This window comes from Mus caroli, chromosome 11 (assembly GCF_900094665.2).
Source record: "Mus caroli chromosome 11, CAROLI_EIJ_v1.1, whole genome shotgun sequence".
Classification (NCBI taxonomy): domain Eukaryota; kingdom Metazoa; phylum Chordata; class Mammalia; order Rodentia; family Muridae; genus Mus; species Mus caroli.
The window spans coordinates 17,919,493-17,944,492 of record NC_034580.1 but is presented as its reverse complement, the minus strand read 5'-3'; the positions used below and the strand labels follow the sequence as shown (position 1 = coordinate 17,944,492).

Below are 25,000 nucleotides of genomic sequence, written 5' to 3'. Positions count from 1 at the left end.
GGTGGTCGCTGTGTTGGAGTTGCTGGGGTGCCACCGCAGATCACTTTAATTACTACAGCTAAGGAGGGTAAAATTAAAAGCAGCACCATTGGAGCACTGGGAGACAGCTCGCCTAGGTGTCGCTGAACTGTGAAGTATAAAATTGCATACCAATACATTTTTATGGAAAGGAAACAAGGAATTACATTACTTATTCTAGAAGAGTTTGTCCGTAACTCGTCAAGTTTCACTAGTGCCTCTCGCGGCAGCAGATCATAGGCCATTTCAGTGCGATAAGGAAAAACGGCAAGCCGCAGCAGCCTCGAGACAGGCAAGGAAAGGCTGAATGTGCTTTTAGCTTGTGTCCAAAGTTATTAGCTCTGACCCAGCTTGTGTGTGATATTTTCTGTCTGATGCATGGAAGTGCAGGCTCGTTGGCCTTGCCTTGAAGACAGCAGCACTACAGTCACCTCTCTCCTAGGGGTTTCTAATTCGAGATCGGGACCCAGGTTTTAAATGAGTATAAACAAACTAGTTCGCATCACCTGTCTTCCTGAGTATCACAAAGGGAGCTTGAACTGATTTGTAAAGAACAAGAACTTTAATATCACAATAATAACAATGTGGTCTTAAAAATTGCTAGGAGCAGAGATTATGTAAGATCATTGCTTTGAAATCTCAAGACCATGCAAAATTTATTTCTTACTATGGTATTTGCAATGTGTATGATATTAAACAGTGTATCTAAGAGATGTTCAGTCTCTTATCAGTCAAGACGCCGGTAGCTATCACACAGCACTGTGCAAAGCAGAGACAAAACAAGCAACACATGAAAACACGCCGGAGTCTCCACAAAAGGCTGTTGTATTCATGGGTAGGGAGGTCTCCCAAAATAAGCTCCCATCTACTCTACCTGTAGTACATCCATTTTGGAAAGACACGGTCAGCCTCCTAAGTCATTCTAGCTCTGTAGAAAGGGCAAATGTCTTAGAAATAGTAACTATCAGCTTTTGGGGGGTTATACAGTGAGGTAAATGGGTACCCTTTAGTGATGGTGGCCCTCAAGATTTTCCCAAGTAAGCTGATGATTTACTTTGGCAGCAGGTCAGTCCTTTTTTTATTTTGTGTGAAGAGTAGTCAAAAGAAAGATAACAAAAAAACATTTCTGTGCTTAGATTTAGGCATCATCAGAAATATTACCAACATACTTGAGCAGTCTGCAGTGAATGCTTTACTAAACTAATATAGTGGTTTTTAGCCCTACTCTCTGGTCATGTTGTCTTTGGACATGAACGGTGTAGCCATTTTTAGTAAATAATTGTAAAAGTCTCAGATTGGGTTATCATCTATTGTTTAAATATTGCCAGACAAGCTGACTGTGTATAGTGCTAAGTACTGAACTCAGGTCCCATGCATGGGAAGTAAACATTCAATAACTGAGATATATCCCCGATTTCCATGATCCGACGTTTAATGGAACCTACATACAAAAGAAATAGTTTTACTTAGAATGAATCTTCTCATAAAGAAACTGGAAATTTGGGACTTCTCAATTAAGGTAACATTGTTTATGCATTCAGTTGATACAATTGCAGTGTTTTCCTTCAGGACTTTGTGCAGGGATGGTGAGGCATGGTGCTAGGGATTGGACCTAGAGCATTTCCCAAACAGACAGATGCTCTACCGCTGGGCTGCGTTCCCATGACTTTTAACCATTATCGTTTATTTTCTCAGTTGGTTCTTGCGGGTGAGAAAACAAACAATGCAGATATGCCATCCCACTGGAGAGATGTGGGTCCAGGCAAAATTGTCTCTGTGGTATAAGGACATCAGTGGAAAAGCAAATTAAGGCAATCTGATAGGGAACTAGAACTCTGTCAATCAGGCTCAAGATTTTGCGCTGTGTCTATAAACTTTGTTTACTGTAGGGTTTTATGAGTTGTAACCTGCCCTTGCTGCCTGTTAATGAGGCTAAATCTTGCTACTTGAGAATTGAATTACAGCACACCTCTGGGCTAATGGTTATAAACAGAGAGTCCCATTAGGCCTGCATTCTGATTTGTTCATTTGCATTTTTCCATTGTGTAGAGAACAATGAAGGGTAAATAAGTACAAATAAACAATTTACATAGAAATTGCTAAAGTGTTGTAACTAGTGCTTTTATTAACGGTTGCCTACCTTAGCACACATTCTTAGTGAACGCCCAGCCTACTTTTTTATTTAGGAGGTTGTAGCTTGTGAGAAAGAAAATGGGTTCCAATTTGTACTGCGAAAGGCAGAATCGTTTATTTTAAATCAGTTAAAATGACCAGACTATTTCATCTTAGCGTGAATCATCATATCCTAGCTCCATAAGAAGTTATTATTCATGCAATGAAATTGGCTTAAATCTTGTTGCCCTCGGCATATGAAATCATGGTTTTTATTAATGTTCCCACTCTCCTTAAGTTGAAGGATGCAGGGTTAGTAAAGACTGTGTCTTGCTCAGCAGGTCATGTAACTTGATCTTTTGGGCTCTGTTTTGGTTTTTCTTTTTCTTTTAATGGCTTTGTTTATTGGGGCAAGAGGGTTATGCACATGCCACAACATGCTTGTGGAGGTAAGAGGGCAACGAAGTCAGAAAGGTGAGCGTTCCATCTACCTTGTGGGCCACAGCAGTCCAACTCAAGTGTCTACCCACTAAGCCATCTCGTCTGCCTCTTGATTCTATTTTTGTATCATTGTAGACCAGGCTAGCCTAGAATTTACACTAACTAAGGCTGCATTTAATTCCTGATTCTCTTGCATCCACCTCCCAAATTCTGGGGTTATAGATGTGAGCTGTGGCATCTGCTTTTAACCTGACATTTTGGGGATCAGATAATTTAATAGTGAAGAGGAAGGGCTGTGGAGTCAGACAGACATGGGTTGGACTGTTGGATGTTTTGCTGTTCAACATTTGGACTTGAAGTCTGTTGTTACTAGTTAAAAGGGGTGGGTATAAGAATTAAATGAAGTAATGAATATAAAGTACTTAGCACATGAAAGCTCAAGCAATGCAGTAACTATCATTAAAATACCATCAAACTTCATCTTCATCTATTCATGCTGTATATTCAGTGTCCAGAAAGACTGATAATAAGTGAAAGATTGTTTGTATATTATCTTTACGTCTTTATTCTTACCCTGTACATTACAAATGCGCTTGTTTCCAGAGGCTTAGAAGTCATCTCTGGAGTGTCAGAACTCTCTTGATTTCTCACTGCCCTACCCCCAAGAAGTCACCATGCCCCTTCCAGATCCTGCCGCTGTGCTAACATCAAGAGGCTTTGGTTACATTCGGCTCAGGCTGTTCTTGTTTCATGGGAGGGTCTTACTGTATAATCCAAACTCAGCTCAAATCCAAAATCCTCCTGCCTCTGCCTCATAAGTGCTTCGGCTATAGCTATAACTAAGCATCCTCAAGTAGCTACACTGCACATGCTGAGCTCCGAAGACTCCACTGTAACATTTGTGTATATTCCAACAACTCGTCCCTGGCCCCTTCCTGTGTGCTTGGGAGAATGTTGCCACCACCCTTGTCAGCCCTGTGCTGATCAGATTCACATTTCTCTGAGTCACTCAGCAGTCTCTCCCCTTGATGTGTCTAAAATAATACGTAATTGCGTGCTTGTGGAGGTTGGTTTGGGTGCTGCTTTCTGGCTGTGTTGTTCTATTCCTCCGTCCCCTGTGTCTATGGAGAAAATGGAAATTATAAACACTTAGTGGATTCTCTTTAGCACTTGGGAATAGAACATTGTAAATAGTGTGTATACAATATGCTTCCTATCAAAACACAGATGATGTGTGGCTGACCTAGTGTTAGTGACAATAAGCCCAACCTCTGGATTGAAGATCTCTAATCTTTGATTTACACACGTTCTCTTTATGTGTCTTTTTATTGTGTTCACAGGTTTTTGTGAGTTACAGTACTTAATGTTCTGCCGTCATATTGAACTCCAGTTTTTATTGATGCATGTGGTTTCATTGATTCAATTCATTGTACTCACTGTTGTTTTTGATAGTTGTGAGTATGCCAATTTGCCTATGAAGAACTTGAGAGTGTGCCTCTAGGCCGGCCTACCTACCTGACACACCTATTAATCTGGTCTTATTGATGTTGATGATGCCAAAAATCTCTTGGGTTTGTTTGTTTGTTTGCTTGCTTGCTTGCTTGTTTTTTAGCCACCTCAAAAAAAAAAATGACTTTTAAAGTACCCAGATTTGAGTTGCACCTCTCTGGCTTCTTCCCTGTCTACCAAGCCTGATTGCACCTCTCAAATTTTCTGAATAACTTCTGACTTTCACAGTAATAGGCTGTTTTCTTTCTTTATTTTTGAGACAGGTTTCTTTATTTAGCCCTGGCTGGCCTTGAACTCACTGAAATCCCCCTGCCTCTGGCTTGTGAGTGCCTTTTCTTGAAAGCCTCTTGCACTTTGATTCTCATGATGCCACACCCTCTTACGTGAGGACAGGTGTTCTCCACATCTCACTCAGTGGCCTCCTTACTCCTCTACAGGCTACCTTGTATTCACCCTTCAGCACCATGGCCCTGGCTTTACCTCACACCATAGCCTCAGCCCAGCTTCCCAGCTCGTACTCAGAGGTCCTCTTGCCTCTTCAGACCCCCCTCTCTCCTAGCCCAGACACTGCCTTCTTAGGGCTGGCTTCTGTTAGTTTCCTATGTTTATTATAAGTCCATAGTGAGAGTTCCCATTCCATTTTAACTAAGATATATTTTCCTTCTTCTGTCCACAGCTCTAACCAAAAATGGGACAGAAATTTGTTTTTTGCATCTCTTTTTTGTATTCCTCGTAGCACTTCCTCTTCCTGAATGTTCTTATTAGAACCTATAGGTTCGTTGGACTGTTCATAAACCTGCTAATTCATGTCTTTCCAGTTCCTTGTGTTAACCTATATTTCACTGCTGCTAAATTAATCTCTCATTCTCTTAAACTTTAGAAAGCATACGTATAAAAAAAAAAAAAAAAAAAAACAAACAGCATAAAACAGCCAACATCCCAAGCCATCTTCAGTGGTTCCTAAGAGGCTGCTTTGGGGTATACATCCCTGGGTCGGCGGCCTTCTGGTCTTTATTGCTGTGTTGTCCTTCCTCCTTGTCTCACGGGCAGCAGTGGCCATAGCCAGACCACATCAGTCTCTGTCAGTTCCACTCCTGCAGGTGCAACACAAAAGCCATGACACCTTTTGTCTACCCTGCCCGCAGCCAAAACTTGTTTCAAAAGTTATAATGAAATATCTCTTTAAAAAAATATTCATACGTGGTTTTTTCCCCCTTTTGGTCTTTTTTCCTATTGTTGTGTAAAATAGTCCAATAAGAGCAACTCAAGGGAGAAAGGCTTTGTTTTAGTTCACATTTGAAGTATAGTTCATCACAGTGGAAAAGTCCAGGCAACAGGAACCCAAAGTAGCTGGTCACATGGCAGCCTCTGGGCAGAGACCAGTGAGTGCCCACGTGCTGTTGCGTTCTGTTTCTCCACTTTGTAGCCCAGGACCTCCCAGGGTATGAATGGCACCCTCCAGTGGATCTCTCAGTCAACACAGTCTCTCAGCTCCCAGGGGGTTCCGGATGCTAATAAGCTGACACACACAGGGTAGTACAGTGGCCAAGGAGAGAGCACGAGGTCCCACCAGTGAAGAGATTAAATGATATGAGAACCATGGTCCAGGAAGAGTCGATGATATATTCCAAGCCACAGCTATTCAATACTTAGTATGGACATGTTTTATGGAGGTTAGAAGATGTTAGGGAAGAGACCTACCAAGATACTGGAGCCAGCCTATTGTAGGATTTATCTTGTTTTTATAAACTTTCAAGCTTACCAAGCAATTTCCCATAGTATTGGCAATCTCTCTCTCTTTCTCTCTCTCTCTCTCTCTCTCTCTCTCTCTCTCTCTCTCTCTCTCTCTCTCACTCATGTGTGTGTGTGTGTGTGTGTGTATGTATGTATACACATGCACAGAGGCCACAGAAGGCTTTAGATGTCTTCCTCTATCATTCCGATATCATTCTCCACCTTGGAACCTGAACCTAGCAAGCGCCCAAAATCACCTTGTCTCCATGCCCCCACAGTGCTGGGGCTGCAGTTGTATGGGAGAGATCACTTCTGGCTTTTACGTGGGTACTAGAATCATATCTCAAGTCCTTGTAGCAGCTTAGGGTTTTCTCTTAACTGCTGAGCCATCTCTTGAGCCCCTGCTTACAATTCTTAATAACCCATCTTAAATAGTCAACAACTATCTACCTATTTGTTGCAGGTTTTAATAATTTTAAATTCAAAACCTTATTAGACTTTTTATTATTTAGACTTACTGGCTTTTTTCCTTACTGTGCCTCTGTAGCAAAAGGAAAGAGTTCTGTTATTGTTGGCATTTTTTAAGTTAGAACTTAACTCTAACTTAACTTACTCTCTTCACTCTTACTCTATGGAAAAAATCCATTCCTGTATTTTATCTAAGTTGGATTACTGTATTTTTATAGTATCAAGGTGTCTTTTAGACAGTGCTCAGTACCTTTATTAGAAAATAGCAAGTTAAATTTTATTCTTAAAAAATAAATTGTTAATCCCAATTCTATTCTGATTATTGGGAATTTCTTCTCTGAGTCTTGTTTTTTATTAATAATTTCTGCCTTTTCTTTAATAGTTTGTGTTGCCAAACATTCTTTAATTTAAATTTGTGATGGACATTTTAGTCCAATGATTTGTAAATGTTTTAAAGAACTGATTCGGAGATGTCTTTTAAAGCTGGTGTGACATCCAGCTGATGTGGAGCACCCTGTTTATAATGTGGGCCAAGCACCATGCTGTAACCAGTTACTATCACGATGATCAGATTGAAAATGAAATTGCATTTCTGTCAATTACTGAGTTGGCAACTGTTCAATATATCTTAGCAGCAAGATGAAGAGAGACGTCGGCAGCTGAGAGAGAGGGCTCGTCAGCTAATAGCAGAAGCTCGATGCGGAGTGAAGATGTCAGAACTTCCCAGCTATGGTGAAATGGCTGCAGAAAAGTTGAAAGAAAGGTCAAAGGCATCTGGAGGTGAGCTAAAGAATCTTGTAGCACATTCTACAGAGAACCCAGAAATCTTCAACAGACCTTTTAGGACTTCTTATTTTACTTCAAACTGTTACATAAAACCGTAAACTTTCTAGCCTATTGATATGGGTGGTTGGTTTGTCCTAAGCCAAGGGAAACATTGTAAATCAGAATATAAGTGTTATTTTTTTCCAGGTCAACTTGTGCCTTAATTTTTAATGCAAGCATCATTCTTCAGCTTGGACATAGGAGCAAAAGCCAGTAATCCTGGCCAAGGCAGGGATGATTGATTTCAAGCTGGAGGCTGGCCTTGGCTGTATAGCCAGACCCCCATTTCAAAAAGAAGACAGAGGTGGGGGGAAGGGAGGGAGGAAGAAGAGGTTGCACTCTTTAGGTTTATGATATCCCTTGATGCCTCTCTGTTGGGAGAGCAGGTGAGATGCATTCAAGTCCTTAGTGTCTACACTGTAGGATTTGCTAGTGGTGAGCTCTTCCATGGGAAACATCGTCTGGTTTTGTACTAGAGATGGAACCTGGGATCTTGTGCATGCTAAGCATGCATTTTGCCGTTAAGCTTCCAACACAGCTCCAGGACTTTCCCCTTCAATGAGATCTTTTAAGTGATATTTTTGTGCTGGTGAGATGGCTCAGCTAGTGAAATCACTTTCCACCATGCCTGCTCACCTAAATTCAGTCCTTCCTTGTACATACATGATAAAAGAATCAAGTTTTACACTTTGGCCTATGACTTCCACATGTGAGCTATGGCACCATCATCCACATACTCCCTCTACCCCACTCCTTGTACACACATAAAATGTGATAAAATTTTGTGAAGTAGTTTTGGCAAGGTGTGGTGGTATATATATATCCCCAGCATCAGGAGGTAGAGCATCAGGCCTAGGCTGCATGAGACTCTTTATATCCCAATATGTAAGAATCATTACTATGTTCCATATCAATTTCCTTCAGGTCAATTCTATTGTCCTGACTCTGAGACAGTCATCTAAGCAGATACCTCTAAGCTCAGTCTTGAGGCAAGGGCCATATAAAATAAAGAATTTTTTGCCTCTCAGTGCTCAGTTTGGGTATCCGTAATTTGAAACTGCACTTTTGCTAGGAATACATTCAAGAGGCCTGTGAGCTTTTTACTTCAAAGTAAATTCAAAGGTTTGTAATCTATTTATCTAATAAAATTATGTAATAAAAGTGTCAGGTACATGTCCTTAGTTAACCGTAAAGTATTATTACCCTCAAGAATAGGTAAATGAGGCTTAAATAAAACCCTAGAGAGCTGGAGCTAAGGAAGAGGCTTGCCGGTACAATAGTGAATTTCTGCAAAGTAAAGTAGAACTTATTGCTATGATTTTATAATTGGTTCCTTATAGTAAAAGCTTACTGTTGTTAGACAACAGTGTTGATGATGCTAAGAAAAAGTTGTAGTTAATGGCATAGGATACAGTGGCTGCCTATGCAGGTGGTGCTGTCTTTGTGATACAACTCAAGTTGAGGGCTTCAGATGTAGTTCAGTGGTAGAGTGATTTGGTCTAGCACCAATCAGGCCCTAGGTTCAATCATTGTAACTAACACACTCAGGCACACGCATGTGGAATAAATAAATTGTTGAAGGCTATCAACCCTCCCCTCAGATAAGAAATTTTTAAAAATAGAAAATACAACCTCATTGAGCAGTGTATATCAAGATTAGGCCAGACCAAGAAACCTTTTTAGGGTTGTAGCCCATGACTGGAGTTCTTCCTACAGTCGGGGAAAGCAAAGACCTGACTTGACATCACATCGCAGTCAAAGTAACTGCAGTGAACACATTGAATGGAAGATTAAGGGCAAGGCTGATGCTGTTCTCTCCCATCTGGTCCTCTCCAGTCTGTAGAAAGTATATGGCTGAGCAATAGTACTTGCCTGGCTGGCTGGCTTGTGCCATGCAACATACTGATCCCATTTCCATCCATGGTGAGAAATGATGGCCTGCTCTTGTGACTGTGGTTCTGTACTGTTCTGTTCTGTTCTGTTGACTGTATGAAGATTTCTTTATCAATCCATGGGTGGACACCATGACCTTGGTGATTTGTGAACATTATTATAAAAACACGCAAGTGCAGGTGATAGACAGAAAAGATGAAGACTGATCTGAGACAAGTAGAGTGGTCCTGTTCTCTGTCCTCAGGAGTGAGTCTTGGTCTATGTCCATGAAGGAACAGATATAAAAGCCTGTCTTCCCTCACCTCAGTGTCCTGCACTGATCTCAAATGTAAGCTGTGAGTTGGAGAGACCTTTAGGGAAAGGAAGAGCTGTGAGAGTCTTCCTGAAATTCAAACACTCCTGTCTGCTTGTCCCAGCCAGCACTCAGCAAGCTCCTTAGTGTGGCAGAGTAAATACCACCTGGTCTCCACCGCAGCGGCTCACTCCGCCCATGCAGTCTGAGAGCAGCCTTGAGTTATATGTGCCTGAGCAGGCATAGTGTTTCTGCTCTCAAACATGGTGGAGCAGATTCTGCTTCTGGCTGGTCGTTTGCTGATCCTTATGCCACACAACCAAAGTTCACCTAGATCCATAGGAATCCAGGTCCCGTGGTGACATGGGATAGTGCGAGTCACCACATGTGTTGGGCCAAAGTTCACCTAGATCCATAGGAATCCAGGTCCCGTGGTGACATGGGATAGTGCGAGTCACCACATGTGTTGGGCCAAAAAAAAAAAAAATCTTAGAGATTTTCAGTGGCTTTTATTTTCTTCCTCTTTTAGGACTATAATACTTGAATTGCATTTTCTATCTTTTGTTTGGTCTCTGTAGAACTTTGAAAGTTCTGAATTTCATGGAGACCTTGGTTGAGAATTAAAAAGAAAAAAAGAAAACAGAAAGAAAGGTTAAGTGAGAAACTTCTTTCTGAATCTTCTATTTTTCTGAAATGTTTTTTAATGACAGCCGAGTTTCTTTCCTTGGCATTGCAGATATTGCTTTTATGCTATCACCAGATGTCCTGATTTCATTACCTGTGAAGAAAGCATAGAAGATTGCTTGTATTGCTGTGCTATGTAGTACACAGTGTCAGGGATGTGCAGTACCAGCCAGCACATATCTTCACACTCTGTTACATAGCTGATACTCCTGCACACAGAGCACAGACCCTCCTGTGCTCTTGCATTTATGCAGTGGATCTCTACCACTGGTTCTGCCGTGCTCACCTGCCAGATGTTTCCATGGTTAGCCATGAAGACAAGTAGATCGATCAATCGATGTGTGTGTTGATACATAGATATAGATGTAGTGTCTTTCAATACACACATGCATGTGCGCACACATACACATAAACATGTACTTGAGTTCTGTTAGAATGCATTAAAGTTTCTCACTTGTTGAGAAGTATGTTGTAACTGCTGAAAAGAATTTAAAGTTCATTTCAAAACATGTTAGTGACTGGAAGTAAAATCTCATGCATAGGCTGGGCTGATAGAAGATCAGTTTTTATGTTTGTCTTCACAGAGAGTAATCATTTTATTTAAGTCTAACAATATGAATATTAACACCGTGTTAATCCATCTAGATTATTGGTGAGTGGTAATAGCAATGGAGGTCATTTTTTTTCCTGGAGAGAACACATCCGGCACCTGTTGAACATGAAACAGGATTTGGCAACTCCCAAGTTCCCATACCCCACTGCATTTCTGTTCTTTGCCATCTCCACAGCATTGTCTAAGGTTGAGTGAACTGTCTTCCTCACCAAGTGTCTTCCCCATACCCTAGCATCCAGTCAGGTGTGAGTCCTGTTATAGCGCCTCTCCATTAGGCTCTCTTCTGCTTCTTCAGGTCACAGAGGTCCTAACACCTAGATTTCCCCACCTGCAGCTTTTCTAGTCTCTACAACTCCCAACAGCTAGGTCAGCATCGGCACGAGTGATGTTGCTGCCTGATCATAGTCCGTGCAGTACTTCCTGTCTCTCTCACAGAAGGAAATGAACATATACTCAAGAACCGCACTTAGGAGGCATATTGACGCTGTCTCATACGTAAAGGACCTAAGGTGCCGCCATTGTTGCCTGTGAATTACACTCCCTTCACGATTGGTTACAAGCAGATATTGTGGCTAAAATCTACATACTCTTGGGAAGCACTATGATCTTGTTAGCGCACTGATATCTCTCCATTCCCACCAATAGCATTTAAGCTCCCCATTCTGCCCCCGGGGCTCTCTCCAGTTCTGCCCTTCAGGCCTCACCTTCTGTTATTTCCCTTCAAGTTGTACCTCAGCAAACTGGACTTGGCAGCTTTCTCTGGACAGAGCCTAGTCTTCCTGCTTTCATGCCTCTGATGCCCTCCCCTCAGTGACATGACTTAAATTTAGTACTTCCAAGAAAGGAATTCTGGTGTCATTGGCAAAGAGAAATCTTTTTATCTTTTGAATTGCTCTGTACCATATTTTTACCATATAACTCACATCCTTTATAGTATTATAATTATTTGAATGGGTTTGTTCTGAGTAGAATAAATGTCTTATAAAAACTTACTATCTCCTCAGCATCTAGCACAGTATTTTGCAAGTTACCTAACAGAACACTGTAGATCAGTGTTTCTCAACCTTCCTAAGTCTGTGAGTTTTAATTCAGCTCCTCATGTTATAGTTGAGGAACCATAAAATTATTTTGTTACTATTCTATAACTATAATTTTGCTACTGTTACAAATCGTAATGTAGACATCTGGTATATCCCAATCAGGTTGCAACCCACAGGTAAGAGCCACTGATGTGGTTTGTCTTGTTTTTTAGTAAGAGAATGAAGGCTGCATTTTGCACTGTGTCTCTAGATTAATTGTGGTTAGTGATAATCCGTGGCAGTTGATTGACAGCAGCCAATGTAGCTACCTGTCCTGAAACCATTAATAGTTAATGTCTCTCGCACAGAGTGCCACAGAAGTGTTTGACTACCTTTTTAGTACTTGGGAGTGTTTGCTAATTCATTTGCTAAGCTACAGAATTATTTGGAGAAGTTTTGAGGACCATGGAGTTAAGGTGTTCACCTTCAGGAAATGTGCAGAATAGCTGTGCTGGGCGTAGTTGATGAGAAGGAGCTGTCAGCTGACTGTGCTGGGTAATATAGCCGTATGTGCTTGAGATTCTGCTCTAAAAGCAGCAGCAGTGTCTATACCTGCCTTTCCCCTGCTCCAGGAGGAGGCTCTTCTCAGTCCTTTTTCTTTGTTTTCTTCTTCTAACTGCCTCATACAGTAGATGGGAGCCTGTTTAGTGTTAACTGTCATTAACATTTTTGGTGACTGCTTGGGAAGCCCAAAACAAACAGGATGTGCAATACAACCTATCTAAAAATGAAACTCAGAATTTCAGATGTTTTTCAGTAAGTCAACTTTATTTTCATATATCATTGTATTAGTGATTATTAGTAGATTATACAGTAAAACACAAGGACTTAATGAGTTCAGTGGTTCAGAGACAGCGGGTTGCAAATTGTCCAGACCTCTGCATCTGCTTTGATGTGATAATTGAGCTTTGACATAAGAATGTAAAATATAACTATTAATCCACTAGTGGAAAAGTCACTTACAACTGAGTTCTTAGCTTGCTTCATCCTTGTCAGACTTCAGAGTAACTGTCACTGAAATATTTGTTTTTCTTCTTTGGAATTGAAGACAAAGAGTGTAAAATATGAATGCTATACTAACATTATTGCTACATGTTCTTACAGATGAAAATGATAATATTGAGATAGATACTAACGAAGAGATTCCTGAAGGCTTTGTTGTAGGAGGTGGAGATGAACTTACTAATATAGAAAGTGACCTTGATAATCCCGGTAATTTCAAATTGTCAATGTTTTGTGTCCTATTGCATGGCAAACTTTATTTTTACATCGTCAATAATAATTTATTTTTATACTCTTTTTATGTCTTATGCCCTCACTGATGATTTAGTCAACTCCACCTTCCATAAATGTTCATGTTATTTTGTTTTCATTTGAATGTTCAAATAGCTTAGCATTTGTATAATAAATTACGATGTAAGTTCTTTTATTACTAGTAAGCACTCTAGTTTCAGTTTATAGGCACTCCATGAGTGGCCTCCTCACTGCTTCCGTGTTCTGATTGCTAGTGTATACTACATGTGGAGTAACTATGGAGTAATTCAGGTCAAATCTAAATCCATAAGTCAGACTCACTTACTTAGAATTACTAATGGCAGTACTGGGGATATTGGTGTATAAGGCTGAGATAGGAGGGTAATTACTAAGTTCCAGGCCAGCCTGGGCTGTATATACTGTGAGATCTTTCTCTAGTCTTACTGAGTTATTTTGCAGTTTTCTTGCTTGCGTTTGATATTATTACTGTTTTACATATGCTGAACAATTGGTTAGAGTAGGGCACTCTGTAAATTACTTGTGTAGACTACAATTAGATGAATGCCACATCTTCTGTCATGTCAGTCTGTCACACTGCAACTCATCTTTTAAAATATAAGGATGCTTTTGGTGTGCATTCTGTGTGCCTTGCCGCCATAAGTAGCAGCAGGTAGCAATCCAGAGCTTCATATACCCACGTGCTCCAGAAGTGGCTCTCGAGGTGAATTCTCACGGCAGTAAAAACTCTGGATAAGGAGTTACATGAGTCCCAGGAGTGTCCTTCCCTGATGGTGATCCTCCCTACAGTCTGACCTGCTTTGTCTCCCCCACCTCCAGCTGCTACTTCTCCTGAAAACAACCGTCCAGGGTCCTCTTAACCACAGCAACAGCTGAGAAAACTCGTGGCCTTTTGTCAACACCTCCCTCAGGACTCAGTATTAAGATAAACTGATCAAGGAAATCCTAATATTTAGGGAAAGCATTTTAAATGTTTAGCTCAAAACTAAAACCACCTTTTAGTTTGTTTTTAATAAATGTTTTTATTTTTTTATTTTTTTTTATTTTTTATTTTTTTTATGTTTACAGGTGCTCTTCTTGCAGGTATGTCTGTGCACCAAGTATGTGCTTTTGGAGGCCAGAAAGAGGCATCAGATCCCCTGGAATTGCAATTACAGCCAGTTTTGTGCCTCCGTGTGGGTGCTTGGAATCGAACCTGGGCTTTCAGAAGAGCAACCAGTGTTCTTAACTGCTGAGCCATCTCTCTCCAACTTCTAGTTCTTTCTTAAAGACAGTAGAATTTATCTTCAGTTTCTCTTTATGAAAATATTTGTATTGCTGTCTGCCTGTCCTCCTTTTATGGTTACCACAAATTCTTCCTTATCAAGAGGAACAGGGGGAAGAGAATTCTTAACATCTTTTTACTGTTGAGGACTCTAAGATAGACTTCTGGTTATGGGATTATAAAATCAGTAAAATAATCAATGTGTATTTCCTTACTTAGAATAGATTAAAACGATAGGAAAATTAGCCATTTTGGGGGTAACGTGGAGAAATTAGCTGTTACAACTTTTGTGGGATATTTGTTTTTTAAAACTAGCTAATTTTAATCCTGGCTAGCTTGACTTTTGTACTTGAGGGAAAAAATAATAAATTCTCTCAGAGATGGGGAGGTGGTCTATTGGGGAACATGCTTGCAATGCAAACATGAGTCTCTTAAGTTCAGATCTTTAACACCCAGTTACAAAAGCCCCTTTCTGTAATCCCAGCCCTGACATCAGGAGACAGGCAGGTCACCGGGGTTTGCCTGCCAGCCAGGCTAGCCCAGAAAGTGAGTGCCAGGTTTAATGACTGAGAGAGCCAGTCTCAAAAATATAAAACACCCAGTATTAGTATTGAACACATGCATACATGTACATACACACAAGCAGATCCACACATGTCCACACACATATACATAAAAAAATAATATGTAAACAATAAAAAGTAAAAATCAAGAGACTTGAGAAGAAAAGCATGCCTCCGTCTCCTGTTTGGCATTGGTGTTCTGCTTCACTTGGGATAGACTGGCCATAACTCAGGCTGGTCTGAAGCTCACTACAATACCCGAGGCTACCCTGGAACCGATAATCCTCCTGTGTAGCCTCCCAACTGCTGGGATGACCAGCTTCCCCACAGTCAATGTAACTCTTCAGCATGCCAGTCAGTGGAGGCTTGTACGGACACGGGCGTCCCAATCCATAGCTGTAGTTTATGATAATAAAAAATAAGAATGCAGATGGGAATCTGGAAGCACACAGAAAATAGTATGATTTTTATCTTCCTTTATTTTCTCCAAAATTCCTTTATCAATATGTATATAAAAGTCATAATGTTTTAATAATAAATTGTTCAATCTTTATCTTGGTTTGACCATAGTTCATCTGATATTGTTTTAAAAAGAAGCCTGGCAGTATAAACTGAAAAATTTGCATGGAAGTAATGATAATGACATTTATTAAGGATATTATAATTAGAAAAGTTATTAATCTTTGTGAAAAATACCATTCACCAAAAGTTGGCATGTCTTTTACAACCATTTTATTAAAAAACACCACTTTGTGTGAATTTTAAAGTAGAAATCTTTGTTTCTAGTTATTTTTAATGACTTCATATTAGAAATTTATATACCTGCAGGATAATTTGAAATTGTTGCTTGGAAAAGTTATAACCATAGTTTGGTTGCTTTCCATTTCTATCTATATTTAGTATATTCTAAAATCATGATAATTTTTATTGCATCTCTGCTGTTTAAGTAGAAAGTAATTGCAAGCATATACTATTTTGATGCTGGATATATGTATACACACTTAAACACTGGATTCTGACAGTGTATATGTTACTGAGATCATGTTGATAACCTATTTCAAGATGCTACTGCATATGTGAATTTTGCATACTAAAATCATTGAAATGGTAGGGAAAATATAATTTGAATTCAAGTGTCAAGATTTATTAGTTGTGTCCACCTGCAATCCCAGCACCCGAGAGCCAGAGGCAGGAGGATCACTGCAAATTCAGGTCCAGCCTTTTCTACATAGTTGGGGTCCAGCATTTTCCAAGCTAGCCAGGAGTGCAGAGGAAGATCCAATCTCAAAAACAAAGAAACAAGTAAAACATCCCTTAAGTATCTAGTTTGTTGTATTATTATGTACAATGTATACAGTTATGTATATGTGTGTCATATATTTCTGTTTTTCAGGTAATCCTAATGAATATTGCCTATAGCATAACTTTGTTATCTTTAGGCACGTTGACCATGTTTTTTAAGGGATTAATCTTGAGGGCGAAATCTATAGCAAAACAGCTCTCTGAGTGTTGTCTTAGCCCCAGTGTCTTTTAAAGTGTAGTAATATTCCTTTTTTTATTATTATTTTTTTTAAAGTGTAGTAATATTCCTATGATGTCACTTGAAATTGGTAGCCTGTATATCTCAGGCCTCTTACCTGTCACTCACGGCGTTTGCTTCTTTAACAGAGCAGAATAGTAAGGTGGTGGACTTGAGGCTGAAGAAGCTCTTAGAAGCCCAGCCACAGGTGGCAAACTCGCCCCCCAGTGCTGCACAGAAAGCTGTAACCGAGGCCTCCGAGCAAGGAGAAAAGGTAAATCCTGCTGACCTGACCGACTCAGCAGCTCCAAGCGCTACACATACTCAGGAGCTGTTGCTGAACTCAGATTCTGCTGAGAGGGATATTGCCATGAGAATTCTAGTATGTTCTCTGTCTCCGTAAATCTTTTACCCATGCAGATGAACACCAGTTAGTGTTGTTTCTGAGAATGCATCACACCTGAGGACGGCAGTGTGATTGAATATAGCATTTAAAGCCACTGTATGAAGTGTGTGCCATTGCTGCTCTTATCTGCTGTAGCATCCTAGGCCGAGCGTGCTCGTGCACGTGCCTGCGTTCCTCTGTGTGTGTGTGTGTGTGTGTGCGCGCGTGTATGCGTGTGTGTGCGCGCGCATGTCACTGTTGTTATTACAGGCTTCTGCACTGTCCTCACTCACACCTTCCACCTCCCTCCTCACATTCTGTTATTAGCATGTCTCCAGCTTTGGGGACAGCCATCCTGTGTGACTTTTCACCCACCTGCGGACTGTGGGGATTGCCTCCCCCTGATAGAGCAGCTTTGAAGCCCCAAAACAATGGCCCTCATTGCTCCCTGTTGCTCATGTCTATAATTGGTGATGAAAGTGTGTGGCAGAGGCAGAAGACTTTTCCGTCTCTATCTCTGAATAAAAGGAAGCCTGGCTTGGGGCTTGTGGTTGGTGGGTGGGTGGGTTTTTTTTTTTTTTTTTCGTTCAATTTAGCTTTCTGCACTGGATTTAATGCAGAATGAAGCTTGCCTAAGAATAATACAATGGATTGAAAAGGCTAACTGAATTAGTGGGTTTAGAGGAATACATTTGTAAGGTGGCAGAAGTTCCTAGTCACAAAAAGGTTTCTTAAGATGGGATTTGCTGGTTAATCACACTGATATTTTAGCATGGTGCCAGCCCGAGAAATTTTTAGCCATGTTTGTTTATATTAGTAAAGACTTAAGTTTTAAACTGTTAGATAATCATTAGAATAACAGTAAAAAAATAGTTTTTAAGAAGTTAAAGCCAAAAGTTATTTGTATTCTAATTACCTAGTTAACATATTATAAAGTTGATCCTAATGACACATCTATCAGATAACTTTGAACATTTTAAACAACTGTCTCATTTTCGTAAGTTAGTTATCTACATATATGAAACTGATTTTGTTTTGCAAAAAGCTCTTTTGTAGTAATTTCTAAAGTTATTCCAACAAAACATAGACTTTAAACAGATTGCGTCTGTATGACTCTCTAGTGGAGGTTTGAAAGTGGCGTTAGAAGGAGCGCACAGCGCCCATCTGCTCCTTGCAGCTTTCAGCATTGATTTGGGTTTTTATTTTTTTTTTTAATAAAATGCAGTTTACACATTTATAAATGAGGCATTCTGTGTTTGTGGAAAAGGATAAACTGTTACCTTCCCTTGAGGATTCTGTATCCCGGGCCTCCTTGAGACTAGAGAATAGGCCATTGGAGGACTCCCTCATTACTGATTGTCTCAATGCAGAGGAAGGCCAAAGTCTTGGTAGCTTTTGATAACCAGTTTCAGCATTCAGCAGGCTTAGCTATTAGTCATGCATCTTAGCCTTTCCCTATTTACTTTCAAAACACTTAATAAAAATAATAAAAGATTAGGTATAAAATGAAATATTTGTTTGGTACACAGCCCCTCGGTATCTGCAGCTTCCACACATTGCAGTGGCTCAGTCTGCTGGGATATTTCTTGTTGATAGAACCATTTGAATTTGTTACCAGTATTAACATAGGAAGCTCCCTGAAAAGATAATTGTAGTTTCCTTGGCTGTAAAGGGCTTACTTACAAATCGAGCTTTGGAAAGTAATAGCTGATGAAATTCAGTTCAGTGGGGTAGTATTATAATCCTACCTTTTAGCCCTCGCTCAGAATTAGAGGTTATCTGAATGGGCATAAAATCGGAAACTGTTTCTTCTTGTCATATAAGTTTGTAGGACTACAAACTGATGGGGTAGAGTCGTGGGGGACATAGGAGGTAACATGGCTCCTCATGATGCTTTTATCACCAGCAGAAAGCACAAGAGCATGGAGTGTCTGACATCGAAGTCATGGAGGATTTAAACTGTACCCCAAAGGTTTTGCTAACTGGCCATAGAAGCAGCTACTAAGCAATTTATAATGCTTTAAGGTGCTTCCAAATAGCTTAGAAGTCAGCATCATCTTAAATTGGTAAAAGTTACCTACCTGACATACAATTCCATACTCGGGACTACTGTGCCATCTATTCTTTTCCTTTTAGAGTGGTGTGGAAGATCTCCGGACTGAACGATTACAAAAAGCAACAGAACGTTTCAAAAATCCTGTTGTGTTTAACAAGGATTCTACAGTCAGAAAGACTCAGCTCCAGTCTTTCAGTCAGTATGTTGAGAACAGACCAGGTAGGAGCGCTTTTAGAACTGTCTCATGATGTAACAGTATTTAACTGTAGGTGTATATGTATTAAATGTAGAAGTGCTGATAATGTAAAGCCACATTTCAATATATAAATATCAAGCTTTATAATAATTTTACATGCCTCTCTCCATTTTTTAAGAGATGAAAAGACAGAGATCAATACAGGAAGATACAAAGAGAGGAACTGAGGAGAAGGCAGCGATAACTGAAACTCAGAGGAAGCCATCAGAAGATGAAGTACTTAATGTATATTAATTTTTTGTGTGGTTTCATGATTGCTGATAATTCCAAACTGTATGTGGAAATGGTGCCTTTATTTGTTAAAATGAGATGTTAGGTTTTTTAAGATGTCAATCTCCAGCGCATTCAAAGCAGTGTGAGAGGGGTAGGCTGCTGAATTAGTCTGCAGAGTGGTGATAATTGTCAGATAAAAAAAAATGAATTTTTCAGAGTTCCAGAGCCCCAGCTTCCTTGAGACATTTCCATCAGGGCACTTCCCATAAAGAGATTCCAGTATTGATCTACCGGGAGGATTTTAATTATTACAATAGCAGATACCGCAGGGCTGCAGTCAGAGGGAGAAGTCACATGAGACCTGCTAGAATTTCTCAGCCAACCCATTTTGTTGGCTTGGGTTAATGGGTGTTCAACCTTTCCATTATCCAGATCAGCCGTGAATTACTAGCTGAATGATGTTTGCATTAATATAATATATATGGTAATTTCTTCACTTAATTAACGGGGAGGTTCAGCTCAGTAGGGGTATGGGCTGATCATGTGTAAAATTGATTTGTGAGGGAAATATTTGATAGACCACGGGGAGAAAGCTGCTTTTGATGGACAGCTGCGGGACAGAAGCAAGGAGAACAAGTTTTAACTTGAATTTTTGTCTAGAAAGAAGTGTGGCTCTCTTTCATGGTGTTATTTTTGTATTATCTACAGCTTGAATATTTTCACTGTTAAAAAAATCATCTTTTTTTTTTTAATTTTAAAATCATCTAATCTGCAACTCAAAAGTTATGAGCAGCATTTCAGGACTCTAAAAGTACCATGTTTTATGTTTTTCACCTTCAGGAGTTCCAGAAAAGTCTAAGTACAAAAAAAAAAAAACACCCTTGGTGGTTCCTGAGAAAGCATTTTGTGACACTTAGTGAGCCTCAGAGTATTTGTGTGCAGTGTGCCCTCACACTGAAGAGGTCTGGTGACTGGTCCTCAGCACTGCAGAACTGTGGCATCTGATTATGAAATTTGTACTGTGCGATGAAGTTTAGTGTTCCTATAATTTCTGCTTTCTTGTTTGTATTGTCTGCAAAGCACAGTGTTTGTTTTATCCCTTTAGATGGGGCCACAAACAGAACAGTCCTTTAGAAAAACTCTGTGTTGGCAGTAGGTACATGGGAAGCATCCACCAGGTTACTCCTACATTTGATATTTACCAGGAGCATCCATTGAACTGAAGACTGTCCATTTTGTGTGACTCTTTAAGCCATGTAGTGATGTTGTAGTCAGTGACTGTAAGAGTGCCAGACTGACAATCTTCTAAAATATTTTAACTTTAAATTTATCAACTGCTGTAATCAGCTTAACAAGTAAAGGTAATAAAAATGCAGTTTTTTAATAGTTCGGAAAGTGTGTAAACTATAAGTATAATTAAACTTATTAATTGTTCATGGCTCTAGCTGCATATGCAGCAGAGGATGGCCTAGTCAGTCATCAGTGGGAGGAGAGGCCCTTGGTCCTGTGAAGGTTCTGTGCCCCAGTACAGGGGAATGCCAGGACCAGGAAGTGGGAGTGGGTAGGTTGGTGAGGAGGGTTAGGGGGAGAGGATAGGGGGTTTTCTGAGGGGAAACCAAGAAAGGGGGTAACATTTGAAATGTAAATAAAATATCTAATAAAAAAATAAAAGTAAACATAAACATATTAACTGACCATGGGAATCTATAACTGTAACTCTTGGTTGTGCTTCTTGCTTAAAGAATGTTTCTCACAGCTCTCTTAACCCCAGTGTGCCTCCAGCACCAGATGCTCTGAGAAAGCATCTGACAGGACTGTGCCACTTCTGTCTCTGAATGAATAGTGCTTTACAGATTGGCGATCGTGGCTGTGACGAGTAGCGACTAAGCTATCGCTTCAATACCTAGGAAGCTCAAAGGGTACAAGAGTTAGGAGAGCTTTTTGTTTATTTTGTGTGGCAGTACCATAGGTAACACCCCTGCCCATTAAATATATACCTACAATTAAAAATAAAAACTTAAAAGCTATACTGGTATTTCATAATAAAACTTGTATTTCAAGTAAAGCTTATAGGAGCGTTTTTAAATTATGAAGAACTCTGAAGGTAAATTTTCAATTACAAATATAATTTTAGTTAAGGAGAAAAATTAAACGGTGAGCGAGTTGAATTAGATCCTAAGTAGCAAGGTTTGATATCTGCCTAGTTAAAATTTATACCCCTCAAGACTAGAAACAGTTGAGCTCCGTGATATACAGGATCTAGCTAGAAGAAACTATGGAGACATTGCAAACTTTGTCTCATTCAGACTAGAAACAGTTGAGCTCCGTGATATACAGGATCTAGCTAGAAGAAACTATGGAGACATTGCAAACTTTGTCTCATTCAGCTTTTGATTTCTGAGACAGGGCCTAACTAGATAGTCCAGGCTAGGCTGGAACTTACTACATAGATCAGGCTAGACCTGAACACATAGGCAGTACACCTGCTTCTCTACCTTCTGAGTGCTGGAATTTCAGGCATGCGCAGCCATACTCGGCCTCTTTTTATCATTTAAAATGTGTGTATATATTAAACGAGATAATTCCTACAAAAGCAAACAAACAGGAGGGCAGTCTTCTTTTGTTTCTACAGATTCTAAAGATCAACTTCATAGTAAAACCTTGCTTCTATTATTGTACTTTTGAATGAAAGATTTAATAGTCTCCAAAGGAGAAAGTCTTTCTGTGTTCGTTTATGCCTAAATTACTGACCAAATTCTAAGTGGAAAAGCCATGTAACTAACTAACTATTAACTTTTTATATCTGACAATTCTGGGTATGGGTTTATAAATATAGCACTATGTCAGCCGCAGCATTCAATCTTTGCAACAGTTCGTTTGATGTGATGCATATGAAAGATTCCTAAACACAGGGAGGGGGTGGCATTTTGGTGCTAAGGTTGAGGCTAAGTGTATGTTTGCTTCTCTAGGTAAGTGCTTTACTAAGTGTTTATAGAAAGGAGAAATGCAACTTACAAGTGATTTTCCCCTTCCTGTTTGTTCTCGTTAACAGAAAGGGTTCAAAGACACCAGTCAGTATGTTGTAGGGGAATTGGCAGCACTGGAGAATGAGCAGAAGCAAATTGACACCCGTGCCGCGCTGGTGGAGAAGCGCCTCCGCTATCTCATGGACACAGGTACGGTGCCCAATTACACTGTAAACAGTTTTGGCAAATTGAGCGTTCACAAACTCTTATAGAGTTTTGGAAGTGTGAATCTTTGAAGCCTGAATGTTCAGCAAAACTGCCTTGAAAATAAAAAGGCTGTGATTTGCAGCCACCTCTCTGGGCCCTGGTGATAAGAGCGCCTTCATGGGAAGTGATAACTCACCCTGATACCGTGTGAGCCAGCACTATTGAACAGTGTGCTCATCCATGCAGAGTTGGAATACACATCTGTGCCTCATTGATATGCCACTGCTTAAAAAAAAGTAAGATCTTTACTGTTCTACTGATTCATTGGGGAAAAAGAAAGATTTGGCCAGCTAAAGCCATGTACTGCGTGAAGCAGAGTGCTGTGCACAGGGCTGGCTCCGTGGACTAGATCACTGAAATTTGAGAATACTATCTGGTTACTGATGCTCCACAGTTTTTTTCAAGAGAACAGGTTTTTAAACGTCTGTAATACTTTATGTCATAGCTGCATTTGAAAGGATTAAAGTATATAGCAAGGTTTGTAAAGATAGGTTAGCACAGCAAGTTAGCTCCTGAGCGGAGGAGGGTAGAGTGGTATTTAATGCTGATTGCCAATGAAGATTGTATAGATCTAAGAGCACAATAAGCTATTAGAAAAGAACTGCTATGCATGTGTGCATGTGTGTGTGTGTGTTTCTTTAAAGTGCTACTCCTACAAAATAATATCAATTGAGAATTAAGTTCAAACCCTTCACAGCAAATTAAAGGTAAATTATGATATAAAAACCTACCAAAAATGAGGATTAAAAATATATTCCAATTAGCTGATTTAACTTTGTGACCATTAGAAGAAGAATATGATTTAGAATTGGGAGGCTTTCCTGAACTTTTTCTTGTCTGCTTTCTTAAACTATATTTAGTACTATAACTTTATCAGAAGTAAGCTTCTTATACAGTGGATTTGAAAGTGCATGTTTTAGTGACATCAGAAATTAGTCAGATAGGGATGGCGGGTCTGCTGCGATCCGGGGCGGATCCAGTGGGCTTTATACTGTTGTGCAAACCTCCTGAGCTGCTCCTAGCACTCCTGGGATTCTGTCAGCATTCCCCACCTCTCTTCAAGGAGAGGGAGCCTAGGTTTATTTATTTATTTTTTTTTTTTTGAAGTAGTGGGCCTCTTAGAAAACTTGGGGGAAAAAAGTTCTTCCATTTAAAATATAAACAAACAAACAAACAAAACTGTTGGGGGAAGTATTTGCTGACACGTCTTGAGCTGATGAGGGGCAGATGTAGTAGGTGCTCAGGGTCCACGGGGTCACCAGATGCAAGCCCTGAGCAGAATTCAGGCCACCAGCGTCCTGTCATGGCCCTTGTCCCCACGCCAGCTACCTAGCTGGCTAGACTGCATTTACCAGTATCCTAACAAGTCTTGTGAGTGTCTTGTGTGTTCTGCCTTCTGAACAGAGAGTCATGTGGAGTAGGCATACATCATAACTTAATATATTATTTTAAATTTATATTTTTCCTTTAGTTTCTAAAGGACTCTAAATATATTAGCTGTGCTGGCTATAAAAATGCAAATACTTGAGAGGATAACTTCTCTAATAATTTTGAGTTAATTTTCTTAGCCATTTGAAGGTGACTGGTGTAATGGCTTTCTGCTTTGCTTCAGTTGTGTTGGTAAGGGGAAGATTGCCTTTGCTGATTGTACTAAGTAAAGTGTAGATTACTCTACGGAGCCAATGCCAGGAGCCTTATATAATAAAGCTAAATAATGTTCCCCTCTTCCATTCATGGGATTGGTCTATCAAGGGTTCTAACCAAAAGAAACTCAAGTTCTCCTTCCCAGCCCGGGCATCACCTGTGCAGCATGGAACTGGCCTTCTCCAGCTATAGAGCAGCCGTATGTAAGGGCTACAGGCGACAAATTGATTATAGAATCCCTTTGAGGATTATCATATCCCTTATTCACAAGACAGAATTTTATCCTGACTAGGTCTCTGCTGCAGATTCAGGCTAAAACTGACCCAATTTCTTAAGCTCCAAAAATCACCTTGGACTGTGGCAAGCCTCCAGTGTGTGTGTGTGGGGGGGTGGGGGGGGCACATACTCAAATTAAAAACTAGTTAGTATATGAAACACAAGATAAAGTATGTTAAAAAGCAGAAGCAATAAACTGTCATTTTTATTTTTCTTTGGGGTCGTCGTACATTCCAACTTACATACTTTAATAGGATCTCTTTCCTGGTTTGTTGGAGATGTCGGTGTACTTCTTAGAGGTAAGCACAGCTTAGTCTTCACATGCTGCAACTCAGGCTCACATAGGGGAAATGATTCATTTGCAATGACCTTGGCTCCAGCAAGGCAGTTCAGTGGGTAACAGTGCTTGCGGAACAAGCCTGACAACCTGCATTGAATCCCCAGAACCCACGGGGAGGTGGAAAGAAAGGGCTGGCTCCTAAAGGTTGACCTCTGCAGAGCAGGCATGTGCTTTGGTATGTGCACACGTGCATGCACACACATGCAATGCAAAATAAAATTAAGAAAGGCAGAGTCACAGCCTGAGCATGGGGTTTCAGCTTTTTAGCTCCTGATTCCTGCCTCTTTCTTTCTTTTCTTTTTTTTTTTTTT

At 40.1% G+C, this 25,000-nt stretch overlaps 1 protein-coding gene across 12 annotated transcripts in view; it reads left to right on the top strand.

Annotated features, from left to right (window-relative positions):
• Window positions 1-25,000, top strand: part of Ehbp1 (EH domain binding protein 1) — a 275,350-nt gene that overhangs the window by 204,877 nt on the left and 45,473 nt on the right. For 6 of the 12 annotated variants that reach the window (XM_029483503.1, XM_029483508.1, XM_029483506.1 and 3 more), the window contains 6 exons: window positions 6,915-7,062; window positions 12,773-12,880; window positions 16,436-16,560; window positions 18,808-18,946; window positions 19,102-19,208; window positions 22,249-22,372. In XM_029483503.1, coding sequence (XP_029339363.1) covers window positions 6,915-7,062; window positions 12,773-12,880; window positions 16,436-16,560; window positions 18,808-18,946; window positions 19,102-19,208; window positions 22,249-22,372 — 751 coding nt within the window. The remainder of the gene's footprint in view (window positions 1-6,914; window positions 7,063-12,772; window positions 12,881-16,435; window positions 16,561-18,807; window positions 18,947-19,101; window positions 19,209-22,248; window positions 22,373-25,000) is intronic. The other 6 variants (XM_029483507.1, XM_029483505.1, XM_029483509.1 and 3 more) reach the window with 4 other exon arrangements.